Below are 20,031 nucleotides of genomic sequence, written 5' to 3'. Positions count from 1 at the left end.
AAAGTAAGCTGAACGAAATGTTTTCAAAAGATGAAAGAAAATGAGGGGTGGGAAGGTTAAAGGAGAACATTCCAGCATTTAGTGCTAGGACAGCTGTAGGTCCAGTTACCAGCACTGGAATTGTCAAAATCAGCAATGTTTAAAAAGGCCAGAACTGAGAAAGCAGAGTTCTTGGAAGGTTGGAAGAGATCCAGGATAAGGAGTGGCAAAACTAGGGACAGATGAAAAGCTTAAAATTGAGGTTTTGTTTAACGAAGCGCCAATGTAGATAGCCCAGTAAACACACAGGTGATGGGACTCAGTTTAGGACAACCTCAAGGTCAACTACTTCAGTAATTCTATATTCACAAAAGGCACAGACCACCATATAATAGAGTGGCTCACAGGAGAGATCCAACAATAATAAATTGATTAAATCCAGAAGAAAGCAAAAAGCACAACTATTAACTATTCTTTACTGGGAGGAATGACAAGATAAGAAGCGAATATCTAAGTTCTTTATTTTGATAAATTACCATGTTTACCATCATTGATCGCAAAATAATCTATACAACATACTATTTCCGATTTATTATTAATCTCTCAACAACAGCTCATTGATACCACTCTGTTACTTAAGAGGATTACTTTGGTTTGCTGTTTCTAAAATGCAGTAACCATGTTAAGGCTGCCTAAGTCTTAAGCACATTCGTTAAGAACTTACTTCACAGAACAATGTGAGTTTGTCATCAGGAAGGAGCCCATTGGCTTCATCTAGTAGAAAATCTCTTCTAATAAATTTCTTGAAACCCCAATCTTTTCCTTGTACAAACCGATAAGCACGCTGGCTCTCTGTAATAAAAAAATACACCCATTCTTAGTTTAAGTTGTAATTCTGTAAAGTAGATCAACTCGAGAAAGAGACCGCTAACCTTTTATTGTTTTCGAACAGCTTTAGCCACCTGAATTCTATTGTGCACCTGGGTATGGTCACATTATACAAGTGAAATCTAGAAGATAGTAAAATGGGCTGACTCAATAGAACTAAGCTGATTGCATTCGGTGGATGATAAAATTCAAATATGGCCTTTAGCAGTAGGTATTTTAAAATCAGAATTTCTAGTACATCCGCAAACACCTCTACAAAACTGTTAGGATTTTATTTCTTTATTTCTGTAAAGTACATAGCAGACTAACAAACATTCTTTCCTTTCTCAACAAAAATCAATGTAAATGTAGTGACATAAAGGTCATTTTCCTAATGTCAAGTTTATTAAAATTCTGCTGCATGTATTAAAATCTCTTAACTTCTTAAAAACAAAATCTTAATTAGTAAATTAGATTATAACTAAGTCTGTATCAGAGCTTATGAACTAAGGTATGTGAATTAGGTAGAAAATTAACCCTGTAAATTGAATAATTACATTTTTATGGTAATCAAAACAACCTTTTCACAGTTCAGACAATTAACTTCAGCTGGAGCTAAATTACAAACAATAGTTTTGCTTATTTATACCAAATTATTAATATTAGCTTCATTAAAAAAAAGGAACAGAGACACCAATAGTTAACACAAAGAACTTTCACTTCTCAAAGCTAGCTTCAAGTTCAGCTCTAAGTGATAATCAATTTTCAGAGTGGCTTTAAGTTATTAAAGTTATTCACGCAATGTGGAAGTCATTGGTTAGACCAACACTCAATACTCATCCCCAATTATCCAGTGGGTTATTCGGAGTCACATATGGGGCGAGGACAAGAGTTTTCTTCCCTAAAACGACATTAGTAAACTGGATGGACTTTGCAGACAATGATTCCGTGATCTTCATCAGACTCAAACTTATTGAATTCAAACCTGACCACCTGCCATGGTCAGAATTGAACCTGAGTCTCAAGAACATTCCCTGGGTCTCCAGATTAATAATCTAGCGATAATACCACTAAGCCATTGCCTCTTCCACATAATAAGATCTTATATGAAATAAATTAAAGCGGTCTTAATCTATTGTCCAGTGCATATGAACTTAACAGCAACGCAATAGTAATTTTGCACTAAGTGTTTCCAAGAGATAGAAATGGGCGATTTAGAATATGAACACGTTAAGACTAGTAAAAGAGTTGCCCCCTTTAAATGAAAATAGACAGTAGATTTATGCCAAAGCCAAATGTGCTTGATACTAATACTACATGATAAAAATCAAGTTTCATTTCAGAGTTCTAATGCCAAAATTTAATAAGTTTCTTATACATTATGCAAAGATTAAGAATATCCATGAAGAGGAGGAAGAGCAATGGAAGTATTTGTGTTAAATAAAATATTGACCACAACTGCACTACGCAATACTGCATTTATTAGAAAGTAGTAAGGCCCAAGCCACAACACCCCAACAAGCATTTAAAACTGTTGTATAAGACATGAAAAAAAGTCCATGTAAATCTTCTGCAGTATACCAGAGGCTACTTTAGCTATTTGTCCTGAATCAAGTAATGAAGTTGTGATTGAGTTGCAATAATGAGGTGGTAAATGAAACTTGTTAAATGCTTCAATAGCATACAACTAAATCATGATATTATACATAGATATAAAATCACTGGTGATGATTATGGCTTTAAAATGGCCTAAACACTGAAAGGACAACTTGTTCTATCAAATAAAAGTGATGAAATAAAACAAATGCAATTTAAAATAGGTTCTTCAGCTTCTAAGAGGGGAAAAGACAAATTAATGTTTTTTATGAAGGACTATCATTAATTCTCTACCTAATATGCTAGCCTCTCTTTTCTTTCCCAGATAGTGATACATCTACCATATATCCTTAACATTTTCTATTTAAAGATTCAAACTGCTTGGCTTTTAAATTGTCAATTGCTTGAACTGTTCAATCGGGCAATTTTTTCAGGCACTGATTACCTTAAAATAAATTTCCTATCATTTAGATTTATGGAACTTAAATCTTGTTGAAGAGAAATAAACATATGCTGTGAAGGGTTTCCGTTTCACACATGAGGAAAAATGCAAGAATGCTTAATTTCAAAAGATCACAAAAAAACTTATTGGACAGGAAAAATGTGCTTTGTCCCTTTTGTAGCATAAATCATTGCGATCATCTAAAATATAGTCCTTTGTCAGTGCCCTATGAGCACATGATGTAAAGCTTCAGCAGCATGTCCTCTCTTCTCAGTAATAAATCACCTTGTGGAAATGAAGCATGACAGAGGGAAACTTGTGATCTCTTAGCTCATCACCTGGGAGCCATTCATGAAAATTGCATGCAGGTCCTTGGCTTAGCCATTCTATTTTATTTTAAATACGCTTTCAAATTATTCAAAGGCATGCTTTCCTTGTTCAATTTTAAATGAGCAGGATTTCCATTTCTTCAGTGTTGAAGGGTAGATAGAAAAATAATCTTTACCGTGGTCCAAATGGGACTAGTAAAATACATGCAGGAAAGAGCAAAAATGCTACATTTCTCTAACAGATGAGAATGTCTTTCTCTAATCTTCCTTCTAATCTTTACAGAACCAAGAAAGGTTGAGGTAACTGCCCTACAGCATTTAGAAAGCAGACTTAGCATCAACATGTTTGCGATATCACGAGGCTTATACAACCAGGTAAGCCTGTAAGGGGTTGTGGAGCTTACAGCAACAATCCTGCAAAGGCAGCTGAAGTTAGAAGACCAAACACTAGTGGGTTCTTTCTAAGAATTATTAGAGGAGGCAAAGACACTGACGTTAACAGCAGGATCACTAGTCACCCATTAATTTCTTCTAATGACTGATTCCAAAGACAGGATTCCTCATGAATATAAACTTTAGCTTGAGCCACATATCTTGGCTGAGCATTTTTTGATTCTATTAGAGTGAAGGCTAATGGAATATTATTTTTTAGCCTTGTTACTGCAGGTGTGGAAACCATGTAATTTTTTTTTTAAACAAGTGTCTAGGCCTTAACTGAAAGCATTTTAACTTGGACATAAATGCAAAATTTCAGAAAATCCATTTACAAGAATAAAAGCACATGATATGACAATTGTTTTCTCGTATTTTTAGTAGTGGAGGAGGAGGAAGTATATTTTTTTCTACATTGCAGGTGATATTATATGAAAACAATCGTTGGATGAGAAGTTTATTCAAGGAATCAAACCTGAGCAAAGTAAGTGAATTCCAAATAAATGCCACTTTAAAAATGTAATCCATTAGTCTGCAAATTGAACTGAGGAAAGGTGTTAAAGACTCCAGCCTCAACTGAAAGATAACCTGGACCATTTCATACTTCCAGTTTGTAGTTGACAGGGATTTTGTTTCAAAAAGGGGCTGTCAGATCAGGGGAAATGAAGTCGAGAAAAGGGAAGCATTGGTCATAAATTGTTGCTCTTTTACACCCAGTTTGCACAACTGAATAGTGCTGCATTTAAAAGCGGAGCCTGTTTCTGAAGCATACTGTCACTTCACTTACCCATTGCCTTAGTTTCTTCACCTTTTGCGTTCAGAATGGAGAATTTAAATTTTGCTCTGACTTCACTTTTTGGACAGCTGACTAGCAGCAGGTAGAGTGATAGGTAATCTTTACTTTCCTCATCTAAACCCTTAGGGTTCACTCGGAGGCACCTTAAATATACATAAAAATGAAATATGTTAAAAATAAAATGAATGAATTACATACAGGCTGAAAAAAAATTAAGAGCATTTTAGATGCAGAATTGGGCTGTCTCAGATGTTCTTCCTCTTTATAACTTTCCTCTTCTTACCATAACTGTAGCTCGTTACTACATATGTAAAGATCACTTGTAAAAAGGATGATCTCTATCTCAATTATGTTCAATAACGCTAATACTAAGAGTTGCTGTGGTGTCCTTCAGGCCATAATTCACCATTTTTTTTAAAACTACCCTTCCCAAATATTTTAATGTAGAAACTGTCTCCAATATTGCTACAAATGACAAGCCAACAAATGTTACTATATTTCAAATATACTCAACTCTAGCTCCCACTCATCTTGTAAGTGATAGCATTTTACAATGTACTTTCCATACTTACCATTCTCTTTCCCCTCCTCCCCTGCACAGCACACCCCCCTAACTATTATGCAGCACATGGAGATGTGGGAACATTTCATGAATAGGGGTGAGAGCAAGTTGCTTTTCAACTTGTTTGAACTGAAAAGTGTGACAACTCTTCATGAGCATTAAGTAATTTGCTCTTCTAATTCACATGCTCAACAAACGCTTTTTCTCCACCACTCTCCCCAACCATTTTGTGCCCACTACCCTCATTTCATCACCTCCTCAACTGTGGTCTAATTCTTCATCAGTAACAAAACAGATTACATTGCTTTTAAATATCTGTATGTTATTATAGTCATCAAGTTAAAAAGCACTTAATGAGTGAATCAAACAAAAAGAAACTTGCTTGCCAAATTCAAAATTAAAAAAAGTAAACACTTCAAATGCCATGAAAACATAATTGTTCACTTGCCCCTATAGTCACGAGTTGGCAAGAAGTACAAGCAACACATTCATTTTAATCAAAGTGCTGGATACTCCTTAAAAGACAAAGCAACTTTGGAAAATAGCTAAAATTAAAGTACAGGCAGTTCAGGTACAATACGCATTTTGTAAATACAATTTGGCTATAACACAATGTGAAAAGCGGAGCTTCATTTATAAAGCAAACCCCCCCCCCCCCCCAAACTTGCTGTTATGCAATTCTGTCCCATTACCAGCTGGCTGTGATTTATTCTGCTTGCGCATCTATTGCACCAGGTTGTCAGCTGTGTTACTTGCTTAGATCTGCAACTAAGGTAGGGGAAGCAAACATTGGAAAACTTTCGCTGGAATGCTCAATGGCATGTTGGAGGGTAGGGGTCCAGAGAGAGAAGCGGGGCAGTGAAGGGGTGCAGGAAGAGAGAGAAAGAGCGAGAGCGAGAGCGAGGGAGAGAGAGAGAGAAGGTACAGTTACAGCAATGTCCAGGGAGTGTTGTAGAGTAAGCAGGGCCTTTTATGAAGCAGAAGTTCAGTTGATGACTATTTGATGCTTCAAAACACTGATTTTTGAGTGTGTGTGTGCATGTGAGAGAGAGAGAGGAAGTGTGTGAAACTAAGGACAGACCATTGGTGACCCACCCCACCCATCCCGGAGATATGCCTAATCCAAATTTGCCAAGCCTCCATTTGAACTTGGAGGGGCGGGGGAATGAGAAAGTCTTGCCCCTCATTCTCTCTGAAACCTGAGAAGTAGGATAATCTCCAGCCATTCACAGCTTTCAGCTGCCCTTTTTTAAAAAAAAAGATTTTACTCATGCCAAAATAAAACTTTCAGAAGTTTCACAAAGTTTAATAGCAGACAGCCAGGTTCTGGATAAACTTCACTCCACAAGGAGCCGGGAATACAACAATACATTGGGGAAACTCCGCTTGTAACAACGTGCCATTTCTGTAACTGACCAGAAATGGGCTGCTCCCCTAAACTGGAGTGCCTAAGCCTGTTTTTCCCATTAACCCCATTACTTCCATTGTGCGATTTTGTATAACATGACATCGCATAGGAACGCAATTATCATGTTATAGGAGAATTATCTGTATTTGCCAATGTATAATATGGAAGAACTGTACAGCTTTGACGTCTATACTTCGACTGAACACTTAAAATGTTAACATGCTGAATACTAGTAAATACTAATGAATTCTGGAGTCTTGGTACATTTGAACCAAATTATATTTCCCTTAAATTGGATTTTGAAGACAACTTAATGATGGATAACTTGTTACAACATAATTTGTTTCTTCTCATTAATTAATGGTCCATTTAGAAAATTCTTGCAGCTTTTTCAGAATCTTTCACTGTTTGAAGTTAATTGCTGCATTACTAAATGCTTTACCATCACTGAAGGTGAAAGATCATGCCTAAAGGAATGCAATGACTGAAGATGATCTTGACTGAGATATCATGGTCCTGTTCAACACACCTCTGGAATTTATTATTTTCAACTCTATACTATTGTCAAAAGAAGTATCTGCCCCTCAAATGTGAAAGTTTTTCTTTATGCAAGCAGCACCTACCAGTGACAGATCACACTCACTTCTTGAAGCTTAGCAGACTAAGACAGCTACACCTGTGCACTTTTAATCACCATTAATGACTGCGTTTTGCACGTAACATATATTACAAAAGGTGAACTTGTTGCTTGGAATACAGCAAAATCTTTTAGTGGTAGAGTCTGTACCTTTGAGCCAGGAAGAGCCATGGGGCCAAGTCCCATCTGTTCCAGGCATGTCTCATAACACCTCTAAGCAGGTTGGTTAGGAGATATCTAAACTTGGTTCAGAAATAGATCAAAGCACCATCAAATGGTTTGGGTTGCACTAGATCAATTCTTGTAAATTACAGTTTGGAGCACCGTGGATCCATAAGGGGAGTGGGGAAGGGGAAGGAGAAGGAGGGATGAAGAACGTGGAATCGTTTTCACTCTAGGGAATTACCATCACATAACAACTGCATTCAATCATTCTGCAGCTGTTTCTATGTTTTAGAGTTGATTTTGATACTGCTCGGATAGTCCATAAAATTACATGCACCCCAACATAATCAGAAATTCATGATTGAGAGTACTTTTAACATCAACAATGATGTATTTATGCCTCCCTGCTTGCTAGATCCAAATTTCACCACCCTCCCCTAAGTCCCAGATTTGCTGTGAACTACAATCATACCAAAAATAGAGTTCTCTATATTATGACCTGTAGGTCAAAAGTTGTGTGTGAGAGGAAGGAGGAAAAAAAGAAAGATGAGGCACAAGGGAATTAGCTCCATTCGTCTAAAAAGAAAAATTAATTCTTCAGGGAATACATTTTATATTGGTTATGTTCTTATAAACCACCAGTAAGACAATGTGTTGCACTAATGGTATATAACATTTAGATGTACAACACCATGAGCCACAGTAACTCCCTTGAGCTCATTATGCAAATTACTTCAGGATTTTAAAACTAAAATGTTACAAATATTGACAGAAACAAAATGGAGTTTTTTTAAAAATACCTAATTTATAAAGTACCTTCAATAGTAACACTTTTCAAAGATAATGTTTAAATATCAGAATTGTTTCTTCCCTTATAAACAAACAAAGGTTTTTTTTTCATTCATGAGCTGAGGGGATCACTGGCTAGGCCATCCTTAATTGACCAGAAGGCAGTTCAGAGTCAACTACATTGCTATGGGTCTGGAGTCAAGTGTAGGCCAGACTAGATAAGGGTGGCAGTTTCCTTCCCAAAAAGGACATCAGTGAACCAGATGACTTTTTAAATGGTTATCATTGGACCCTTATTTTCAGATTTTTATTGGATTCAAATCCAAGATTCAAAACACACTTCCCAGAACATTATCTGGGCCTCTGACGTAACAGTCCAGCAATAATACCATTAAGTCACTACCAAATAAATTAAAACTTATTCATAATTTTAACTTCAAAAGTAGAGTACTGACGATATCACTGATAGTATAAGTTTAAAGATAAAACTGACATTATTAATGTTCGTGTGTTTACTCAAGTAACTTTCCCAAAAGCAAGTCTCCATTTAAAACACCAATATAGTTTAAAATTTATTAAATAAAATCAAAATAGTTGCAAAAATACTTGGCTCAAATCTTTGGATCGGCGTCAGAATTCCTTTTCCCAAACCAGATCAGAAAAAAAATTGCACATTTACAATTGGCGATAACCAGTTATTCTTGTGCCCAATTTCAAATCAGCACAAATTTGGTCTCCAAGACAAAAAATATAGTTTAAAAATTATTCTGATAATACAATACAAAAACACCACAAAGACACTTAGCTTTTCATTTGTACCATATTTAGCACATATCTCCTTTAGATAAGATATAGAGATTTAAACTTTTCATAATGGTACATTTCCAAATTTTCTAATGCACAAAATATTTTATACCATAACTTTGCAGTTTGAGATAAAAATTACAATATCAATTCAATACAAGGATTATTCCCTCAACACCCAAAATAATAATAAGGGAGGAAATAGCACAGGATGCATTTGTTCATGTGATGTGTGCATCACTAGCTTGACCAGCAATAATTGCACATCCCTAAATAAACAGAAGTCAAAACAACAGTTACATGTTTGGAGTCACATGTAGGCCAGATAAGGTAAAGATGGTAGAACTCCTTCTTAAAGATTGGTCAACCAGATTTTTTTTTTAAAAACAAGCAACTGTTGCTACAGAGTTATTAAGCCAGCCAGTCGCTGAATTCAAATTTCGCCACCTGCCAGGATTGGACTTGAAGCCATATCCCCAGAAATTTGGCAAATGATTAAGGATTACTCATCAAGTGACACTACACCATCTCTTCCCCTACAGATAAGACAAACAGTTTAGAGTTTATTCGATCAGGAATGGGAAGATAAGAGTCATGATCTGTGGGATACAATATTAAATTATAGCCTGGAACTATGCACTTGGGTGAAACCTTTGGAAGGAATGGCTGTAAGAATTTGCCATAGGCTCTGCTGACATCAGCACTAAGGCCCATTTCTTCAACAGGTGTCCTCATTAACAGCCAGTTAGATTAACAGTATGAAACAGTCAGGGAGCAGATCAAGTACAACACCAAGCAGAGTGGACTGGGAGACCTTGTCCTACTCCTGTTGCCCTAAATACAGCAAAACAATGTCACTTACCTCTTGGATCTGGTCCTTCATGTCTCCTTGCAATAATAAAAATACTCAAATTTCCTCCATAAACTTGAAAACCCCCAACCGCGTGTGTCGTGAAAGATTAAAATTAACTTCAAAACATTTGTTTGCAACAGATCTAAGCTACATTGACAATTTGTAACTGAAAGATCAACCTAGTCATCCACTCCTAATTACTACCTAACATTCGTTAACAGCAGCGCATGTGCAACAGTACTTGTTGTATAAATAATATTGGATTTGGGTCAAGATGTATGATGCTCTGGACAGCACCAAGTATCATAGAACATGAATCTATCAAAGTGCATTACCTTCAGAGAGAATAAAAGGTTTTGCTTTCTTTTTAAAAACTGCATCTTTCTTCCTCTCTCACACCATCAGGTTACTAGGGCTTCTTCAGGAATACAGAGGAACAAAGTTTGTAAGAAGATTTGTAGCTCGGGTGCTTATCGTTGCGGTTCTGTTCGCCGAGCTGGGAATTTGTGTTGCAGACGTTTCGTCCCCTGTCGAGGTGACATCCTCAGTGCTCGGGAGCTCCTGTGATCTTTCCTCCAGCATTTGTAGTGTTTTGAATCTGCCGCTTCCGGTTGTCAGTTCCAGATGTCCGTTGCAGTGGTCAGTATATTGGGTCCAGGTCGATGTGCTTATTGATTGAATCTGTGGATGAGTGCCATGCCTCTAGGAATTCCCTGGCTGTTCTCTGTTTGGCTTGTCCAATAACAGTAGTGTTGTCCCAGTCAAATTCATGTTGCTTGTCATGACAACACTACTATTATAGGTCAAGCCAAACAGAGAACAGCCAGGGAATTCCTAGAGGCATGGCACTCATCCACAGATTCAATCAATAAGTACATCGATCTGGACCCAATATACCGACCACTGCAACGGACAGCTGGAACTGATTCAAACCACTACAAATGCCGGAGGAAAGATCACAGAAGCACTTCACAGGAGGGTCCCAAGCACTGAGGATGTCACCTAGACAGGGGACAAAATGTCTGCAATATAAAATTCCTAGCTCGGCGAACAGAACCATAACATAGAGAGGAACCTCCATTATCCAAACAAGATGGGCGGGCACTATTTTGTTCGGATAATTACTTATTCAGTTAATTGATTTGATGCCTCTCCTCTGGAGATAGGAATTTTCTAATAAAGTCTGCTCCCCTTTCCAGACACCAGGCAGCAGCACAGCACGCCTGGGCCCCAATTGCCCGACCGCACTCCTCTCCCCCCCCCCCACCACCACCACCCCCCCGCCCCCCACCCCCAATTCTGTTCCCAATCCCATCCAACACTGACCCTGCCTGCCCCCCAAGCGTGTCCAAAACCACCCCCAGTCCGCTCCCCAATCCTGTCCAACACCACCTTCACCCCCATCTGCCCCCAGCACTGCCCACCGGGGAAGGAGGGTTCAGGGTTTAGGGGACACACCTGTGCAGAACTCCAGGGAAAATGTGGGAAGAGCGAGGGGGGACATCAGTCATTTAGAGAGGGTGCCTACGCTCCCAACAGTCCAGGACTGTTCTTGGCAGCACTTTTAATCATTGTAAACAAAAGACACATGTAGAAAGTCTTTGATGTAACGTTTCTGTTAGGACCTCAAGGTCACCTTCGGATGATCAGATTTTCGGATAATTGGTATTCGGATAATCAAAGCTCCTCTGTATTTTTAAATTTTGCTCAAAAGAGAAGTGATTTTCCTGTCGCCTCATCACAAAAGTCCTGAAAGCAGTTTCTAGCTACGCACAATATACCGAATTGCAAATTCTCTATTCTTGGAGTCAGAAATCATAGTCATAGAGATGTACAGCATGGAAACAGACCCTTCGGTCCAACCCACTCATGCCAACCAGATATCCCAACCCAATCTAGTCCCACCTGCCAGCACCTGGCCCATATCCCTCCAAACCCTTCCTATTCATATACCCATCAAGATGCCTGTTAAATGTTGCAATTGTACTAGCCTCCACCACTTCCTCTGGCAACTCATTCCATACCTGTACCACCCTCTGCGTGAAAAAGTTGCCCCTTGGGCCTCTTTTACATCTTTCCCCTCTCACCCTAAACCTATGCCCTCTAGTTCTGGACTCCCTGACCCAAAGGAAAATACTTTGTCTATTTACCCTACCCATGCCCCTCATAATTTTGCAAACCTCTTGGATTTTTGTTTGAAAAACTGAAAATAGTTCCCTAATTAGTAAACAGAATGAATGACATCCAATAAGTTCACACCTATAATGAATCCTGCATTTGAGCTTTAAACAAAACATACTCAAAACTACATTAACTAAAGTGTATTCAAAATTGTAGCTCTGGAAAAGGCCACCATAACTTCCTAAAGTCAAGTTAATTGTTCCCTTCAATCCCAATCCAAATACTTTTACCTTGCAATGAAATTATATCCAATGTTTGAAACATAGAAGTACCAACGACCACCGTAAGCATGAACATGACTCCAAATAAACGTTAGAAATATTTGATGCTTACAAAGGTATCGAACTACGAGATTTGTAGTGGTCTGTACAACTCAAGTAAAAACACATCTACTCTATTAATGCTATGGTCTAGATGGAAAAGAGAGTCCTCTAGCTTCCTCTTAACGGAGAGCAGAAGGTAAGAAAGTAAAGAAATAAGCATTAAAATCTTTTGTAGAGCAAGAAAATTAAAAAGTCTAACAAAACTATTCTTTGGAAGGAACAAGGAGAATTTTTTTTTAAAATGTATTAGTTATTCCTAATTCCTTTGTCCTGATTAAGGATGTTCATTGATTCTTTATGGAACTGTTTAATTTATTTCAATTAATCCTAAATATCACCCAGTCTATGGAAACCAACTAGAGAAATAAAAGTGCTTAACTCTCCCTCAACATTGGAAGGTACTTAAATTAGTTAGCACCTATTATATGAACCTATAACAACAAAATGCTGGCCAACAAATGCCAAGAATTGAAACAGCCAGCTTGCAGCTGAAAATTTCAAAATATTTATTAATAGGTCATGAAGCAAAATAGTCTAATACAGAGGAACCTCGATTGTCCAAACAAGATGGGTGGGCACTATCGCGTTCGGATAATTGATTATTCCATTAATTGATTCAATGCCTCCCCTCCAGGGCTCAGTCTTCTGAAGTCTCTGTTTTCCTTGCTCTGCCTGCGTAGTTCCCTCTCCCTGTCTCAGGGTTTGTTTCTGAGTAGATACATGCTTGCGTGTAAGGGACCTGCAGCATTGCTGAAGCCTCCCCACCGGCCCATCAGTTTAATGGAGTAACATAACGAACACTTGCTAAGTCCACTCTCCGTTCAGGAGACTAGGCAGCAACACATCACGTGCGAGCCCTTGTCTGGCCCGTCTGGCCCATCCAACCCCACCCACCTCCATTCTCTTTCCCCCCACCCCCCCCAAGCCTGTCCAAACCCAACTCCACACCCCTTCCTCCCCCGCACAACTAAACCCAGCCCCCATCCGCTCACCCCACCCATCCCCTCTCTCTCCGGAGCAGCCGGACTGGACACCAACAATAACACTGCTGCTGCCTTTGGAGGGGGGGTGAATCTCAAAACAGAGCAGAGCAAAGATGTCCAGGACTGTTCTCAGCAGCATTTCAGTAAACCAAGTTTATTTTTCCTCATTCTAAACAAAAGATGTGATCAGTGTTAGAAACACCTCTTCTATCGGGACCTTGAGATCATTTTTAGATAATCCAAAATTCAGATAATTGATATGCGGATAATTGAGGTTCCTCTGTATTAAGAAATGAGACAATTTGCTGGGTTTTAAATATCCAACTGGTGACTGACCTCCTGAATTTACCTATAATTCAAATATATTCTTCCAATTTAAATGGTCGCAAGGTACCACAAGGTTGTCATGGGAGGATTATATACAAGGTTCAAGAGGAATTTTGAAATTTTGATTATGTCCTGTACCTAATTATTGCATGGAAATTTTAGAAATAGATGCCATAGCTTCCACAGCCTTCAAAAGGGACTTCTGGTCCATGGGCAATATAATGGATTAGGTCAAATGTATCAAATCACAAATTCATTTCTCTACATGCTTCACTGAGCTTTTCAATCATCTTGCCTTTCCCAAAACTGCATAAGCAAATCCCCATAAATGCAAAATTTATCAGAGAGCTCCACACTCACCACTTTAATTTATCATTTGCTCCAGATGAGAAAGTCGAACTCTTGATAACTTCTCCCATTTCTTCTCTGCAGAAACTGAAGTTGTTGATAGTCCACATGTAAGAGAACTTCACTACTTTTATCTAACAGAAAAGGAAAAAAATCCAGAATTATTGCAAAAACAACTGATGACATAACTACAAAGAACAGTAGATCCATGTTTTACTTAAAGTATGAGAGCGGAGAATTGAAAGGATCTGGAATCCAATATGAAAAGTTTTTCAATGGCTGTTCAGGAGTAAATCGAATTCCTGTCCTTAAAATTCGCAACAAACCAACTGGCATCAAATATGGATAACAAAGAATTTGAATACCACTCAACTGTTATTAGAAATTTCAAATTCTTGTATTCTGTGCTGTTAATTATCTTGTGCAATCTATCGCAGATCACTTTACAGAATCTGTATTTTAAGAATTAAGAATAGGAAGTGATCAAACCAAAAGTCTTGAGACTTATGTCTGTAGGGGTTGGAGAAAACATGTCACCTGGTTGAGGAATTTAAAACATGGGGTCAGTTTCAGACTAAGGGATTGACCGTTTTAAGGCTACTTGGTTGTGATATAAATGAGATAGGGAGAATGTTGAATGGATGATTAGTAAACTTACGGATGACAAAGATTGGCCAGGTGGTTAACAATGAAGAAGAAAATCTTAGGTTAAAAGAAGATATAGACAGCTTGGTCAAATGGGAGATCAGTGGGAGATGGGATTTAATTCTGACAAATGTAAGGTGATCCACTTGGGAATTAATAAGACAAGTAATTAATGAACAGTAGGACACAAAGCCTGGAACACAGGAATCTTGGACTGCTGACCACAGACCACTGAAGGCAACAGAACAGGTTAATGTAGCCTACAAGACACTGATCTAGTGAGGTTACGTTGCAGCCATACAAAGAAACAACTTTGGTTAGGCCACAGCTGGAGTACTCTGTATGGTTCTGGTTTAGGTAAAAACAATGACTGCAGATACTGGAAACCAGACTCTGGATTAGTGGTGCTGGAAGAGCACAGCAGTTCAGGCAGCATCCAACGAGCAGCGAAATCGACGTTTCGAGCAAAAGCCATTCATCAGGAATAAAGGCAGTGAGCCTGAAGCATGGAGAGATAAGCTAGAGGGGAGTGGGGGTGGGGAGAAAGTAGCATAGAATATAATAGGTGAGTGGGGGAGGGGATGAAGGTGATAGGTCAGGGAGGAGAGGGTGGAGTGGATAGGTGGAAAAGGAGATAGGCAGATAGGACAAGTCCGGGCAAGTCATGGGGACAGTGCTGAGCTGGAAGTTTGGAACTAAGGTGAGGTGGGAGAAGGGGAAATGAGGAAACTGTTGAAGTGCACATTGATGCCCTGGGGTTGAAGTGTTGCGAGGCGGAAGATGAGGCGTTCTTCCTCCAGGCGTCTGGTGGTGAGGGAGCGACGGTGAAGGAGGCCCAGGACCTCAGTGTCCTCGGCAGAGTGGGAGGGGGAGTTGAAATGTTTGGCCACGGGACGGTGTGGTTTTTTGGTGCAGGTGTTCCGGAGATGTTCCCTAAAGCACTCTGCTAGGAGGCGCCCAGTCTCGCCAACGTAGAGGAGACCGCATCGAGAGCAACGGATACAATAAATGATATTAGTGGATGTGCAGGCAAAACTTTGATGAATGTGGAAGGCTCCTTTAGGGCCTTGGATAGAGGTGAGGGAGGTGGCATGGGCACAGGTTTTACAGTTCCTACAGTGGCAGGAGGTGCCAGGATGGGAGGGTGGGTTGTAGGAGGGAGCGTGGACCTGACCAGGTAGTCATGGAGGGAACGGTCTTTGCGGAAGGCGGAAAGGGGTGGGGAGGGAAATATATCCCTAGTGGTGGGGTCTTTTTTGGAGGTGGTGGAAATGTCGGCAGATGATTTGGTTTATGCGAAGGTTGGTAGGGTGGAAGGTGAGCACCAGGGGCGTTCTGTCCTTGTTACGGTTGGAGGGGTGGGGTCTGAGGGCGGAGGTGCGGGATGTGGACGAGATGCATTGGAGGGCATCTTTAATCACGTGGGAAGGGAAATTGCGGTCTCTAAAGGAGGAGGCCATCTGGTGTGTTCTGTGGTGGAACTGGTCCTCCTGGGAGCAGATACGGCGGAGGCAGAGGAATTGGGAATATGGAATGGCATTTTTGCAAGAGGTAGGGTGGGAAGAGATGTAATCCAGGCAGCTGTGGGAATCGGTAGGTTTGTAAAAAATGTCAGTGTCAAGTCGGTCATCGTTAATGGAGATGGAGGGTCCAGGAAGGGAAGGGAGGTGTCAGATGGTCCAGGTAAATTTAAGGTCAGGGTGGAATGTGTTGGTTCTGGCCGTATACTTCCTATAGTGCGATAGAGCAGGTGCAGACGAAATTCATCAGGATGTTACCAGACTTGGAGCATACCAGCTATAAAAACAGGCTGAACATACTCAGGCTCTTTACAGCAAAGAAGGCTGCAGAAGACCTGACAGAGGTGCATAAGATTATGAGGGGCATAGATATAGGGAAATAGAAAGCAGGATCAATGAAAAGGAGGCATAATTTTAGAGCGAGGGGAGAAGTTGGCAGGGGATTCAAAGAAAAATGCATTCACCCACAGGATGGGAGGGGGAAATCTAGAATGCATTGCATGGAAGGACAACAGAGACAGGGAACCTTAACTATTAAAAAGGTACACGGATGAATACTTGAAATGTCATAAGATTCAAGGCCATGGGCCAAATGCTGGAAAGTGGGATCAATATAGGCAGATCAGTACAGACTCAACGTGCCAAAGACACTGTTTTGTCCTACACAATTGTTAATAGAAGGCTCTTGTGCAATCCTAGTTATGATTAATTCTTCAGTCAATATCATTAAAAGTAATTCACTAGTTGATTAGCATTTTGCTGTTTGCAATATTGTTGATGCAGAATGGTAGATATTGTTGTTCATGTAACCATCATTGAAATTCAAAAATAATTCAATTTGCAAAGTATCCTGAAATATCAATGTATTATAGCAGCATATAAAAATAAGAGGCAATTGCTTCATGAAGTTCAGGATTCATCTTCAGCACTGCAAGTTTATTTATAGTTTACAGAGTCATAGAATTACAAGAGCATGGAAACAGACCCTTCGGTCCAACTCATCCATTCTAACCAGATATCCTATATTCACCTGGTTCTTTTTGCCAGCAGTTGACCCACATCATTCTAAACCTCTCCTATTCCTGTCTATCCAGGTGTCTTTAAATGTTATAACCAGCCTCCACCACTTCCCCTGACAGCTTACTTCATACATGCACCATCCTCTGCATGAAAACATTGATCCTTGGGTCCCTTTTAAATTTTTCCCATCTCACCTTAAACCTACGCCCTCTCAGTTTGGACTTCCCTACTCTGGGGAAAAAGACCTTGGCTATTCAGCCTATCCATGCCCCTCATGCTTTTATAAACTTCTATAAAAGGTCTTCTCACAGGGTCTGATGCTACAGGGAAAATAACCACAGCCTATTCAGCCTCTTGCTATAGTTCAAACTTTCCAACCCTGGCAACATCCTTGTAAAAGACCAGAATTGAATGCAGTATTCCAAAAGTGGCCGAACCAAAGACTTGCACAGCTGCAACATTACATCCCAACTCCTATATTTGATTCACTGACCAATGAAGGCAAGCATGTCAAATGCTTTAAACATCCTGTCTACCTGCGACAGCACTTTCAAGGAACTACGCGCCTCCACCAAGATGTCCAATTGTTTGGCAACACTCCCCAGGACACTACCATTAACTGTGTAAGGTTGCCTTTCCAAAATTCAACATCTCACATTTATTTAAATTCAAATCCCTCTGCCACGCCTTGTCTTACTAGCCCATCTGATCAAGGTTCCATAGTACTCAAATAACCACCTTCACTCTCTACTATACCACTAATTTTGGTGTCATCTGCAAATTTAGTAACCATACTTATATAAATGATTTGGATGTGAACATAAGTGACAAAAAATAGTGGACCCAGTACCAATCTTTGTGACACACCTCTGTTCATAGGCCTTCAGTCTGAAAAACAACTGGTCTAATCCAACTAACCAGTCTACTCTGCAGAACCTCGTCAAACACCTTCTGGAAATCCATCTGGACAACATCCACCGCTCTACCTTCAATTTTTTTTTTGTCACTTCTTCAAAAACCTCAATCAAGTTACTGAGACAATTTCTCAAAGCACAAAGCTATGTTGACACTACTTAATCAGTCCTTGCCTTTCCAAATGCATGTTAATCCTGTCCCTCAGAATCCCCTCTAACAACTGAGCCACCACTAACATCAGGCTTACCAGTCTATAGTCCCATGGCTTTTCTTTACAGCCCATTTTAAATAAAAGCACAGCATTAGCCAACCTCCAGTTTTCCAGCACCCTAACCTGTGGCTATCAAATCATGCAAATAGCTCAGCAAGGGGCCCATCAATCTCTTCCCTAGCTTCATACAAAGTTCTGGGAAACAGCTGATCAGGTCCCAGGGATTTATCCACTTTTATACATTTTAAGACACCCTGCCCCTTCTCTTCTGAAATTTGGGCACTTTCCAAGATATCACTGTTTCTTTCCCCAAGTTCTCCAGCTTCCATAACCTTTTTCACGATAAACACTGATGCAAATACTTGTTTACTATCTCACCCATCTCCTGTGGTTCCACACATAGATGGCCTGGTTGATCGTAAAGAGGTCCTTTTCTCTCCCTTTACGTATTTGTAGAATCTTTTTGGATTCTCTTTAACCCTACTTGGCAAAGGCATTTCATGCCCCCCCTTTTTCCCCTCTGATTTCCCTCAAGTATACTCCTACTGCCATTATACTCAAGGGATTCACTCAACCCCAGCTGTCCATACATAACATCTCCCTCCTCCTTTTCCTTGACAGATCCTCAATTTCTCTAGCCATCCAGAATTCCCTACACTTACCAGCTCCGCCCTTCGCGCTAACAAGAACATACCAGCGAGGAACTCACTACCTCATTTTTAAAACGCCTCCCATTTTCCAACTGTCCCTTTATCTGTGAATAGCTTCTCCCAAGCCACTTTTGAAACTTCATGCCTAACACTATCAAAGTTAGCCTTCCTCCAATTTGGAACATTTAGATCAGATTTTCCATCACTTAAAATTAATAGAATTATGATCACTGACCCCAAAGCGCTTTCCCACTGATACTTCAGGCACTCGCCCTACCTTATTTCCCAAGTGAAGGACAGGTTTTGCTCCTTCTCTCGTAGGTACATCCACATACTAGATTATAAAATTTACTTGTGCACTTAAATTCCTCTTCATCCAAGTCCTTAACACTATGGCAGTTCTAGTCTCTGCTTGGAAAGTTAAAATCCCCTACCATTACAACATTATTCTTACAAATATCGGCGATCTCCTTACAGATTTGCTTCCCAACTTCCTGCTGTCTCTGGGGGGTGTACAGTACATTCCCAAAAGATGGTCATCTCTTTCCTCTTTCTCAGTTTCACCTATATTACTTCATTGGATGTTCTCCCAGGAATATCCTCTCTCAGTACAGCCATCAGGTTATCCTTAACCAAAAATGCTGCTTCCCCCTCCTCCCATGTCCCCCTTTCTATTCATCCTATTGCATCTATACCCTGAAATATTAAGCTGCCAGTCCTGCCTCTCCCTGAGCCACACTTCTGTACTAGCTATGATATCCCAGTCACTTGTTCCCAACCACGCCCTGAGTTCATCTGCCTTGTCAGGCCTCTTGCACTGAAATAAATGCAGTTAAATTTAATCAATCTTCCCTCATTCTTTGCTATACTCTTGCCTGCCTTGACTATTTAACTTGCTCCTCTTCTGTACTGTACCAGCCTGAGATTTCTCTTTGGTCACACTCTTTTTGGGTACGCCCCCATACTCCCTTACGAGTTTAAAACCTCCTGGAGTCGCACAAGCAAATCTCCCACCAGGACATTGGCCCCCTTCCAAATCAGGTACAGCCTGTCCTCCTTACACAGGCCACTTCTACCCCAGAAGAAATCCCGTTGATCCGAAAAGTGAATCCTGGTCCCTTGCATCAACACTTCAGCCAAGCATTCATCTGCCCTATCTTCCTTTTTCTACTCGCACTAGCACATGGCACCAGGAGCAATGCAGAAATTGCTATCCTTGAAGACCTATTTTTTAACCTCCTACCTGATT

General features: G+C 40.0%; 1 protein-coding gene across 2 annotated transcripts in view; it reads right to left on the bottom strand.

The window, feature by feature from the left end:
- Nucleotides 1-20,031, bottom strand: part of spop (speckle type BTB/POZ protein) — a 126,954-nt gene that overhangs the window by 36,667 nt on the left and 70,256 nt on the right. For both annotated transcript variants that reach the window (XM_072561728.1, XM_072561729.1), the window contains 3 exons: nt 13,834-13,955; nt 4,433-4,584; nt 704-831 (listed from right to left, as the gene is read on the bottom strand). In XM_072561728.1, the coding sequence (XP_072417829.1) occupies nt 704-831; nt 4,433-4,584; nt 13,834-13,955 (402 nt within the window). The remainder of the gene's footprint in view (nt 1-703; nt 832-4,432; nt 4,585-13,833; nt 13,956-20,031) is intronic.

The sequence above is a fragment of the Chiloscyllium punctatum genome, chromosome 42 (genome assembly GCF_047496795.1).
Source record: "Chiloscyllium punctatum isolate Juve2018m chromosome 42, sChiPun1.3, whole genome shotgun sequence".
In the NCBI taxonomy this organism is placed as follows: domain Eukaryota; kingdom Metazoa; phylum Chordata; class Chondrichthyes; order Orectolobiformes; family Hemiscylliidae; genus Chiloscyllium; species Chiloscyllium punctatum.
The sequence above is the reverse complement of the archived record's forward strand: the minus strand, read 5'-3'. Positions and strand labels throughout refer to the sequence as shown.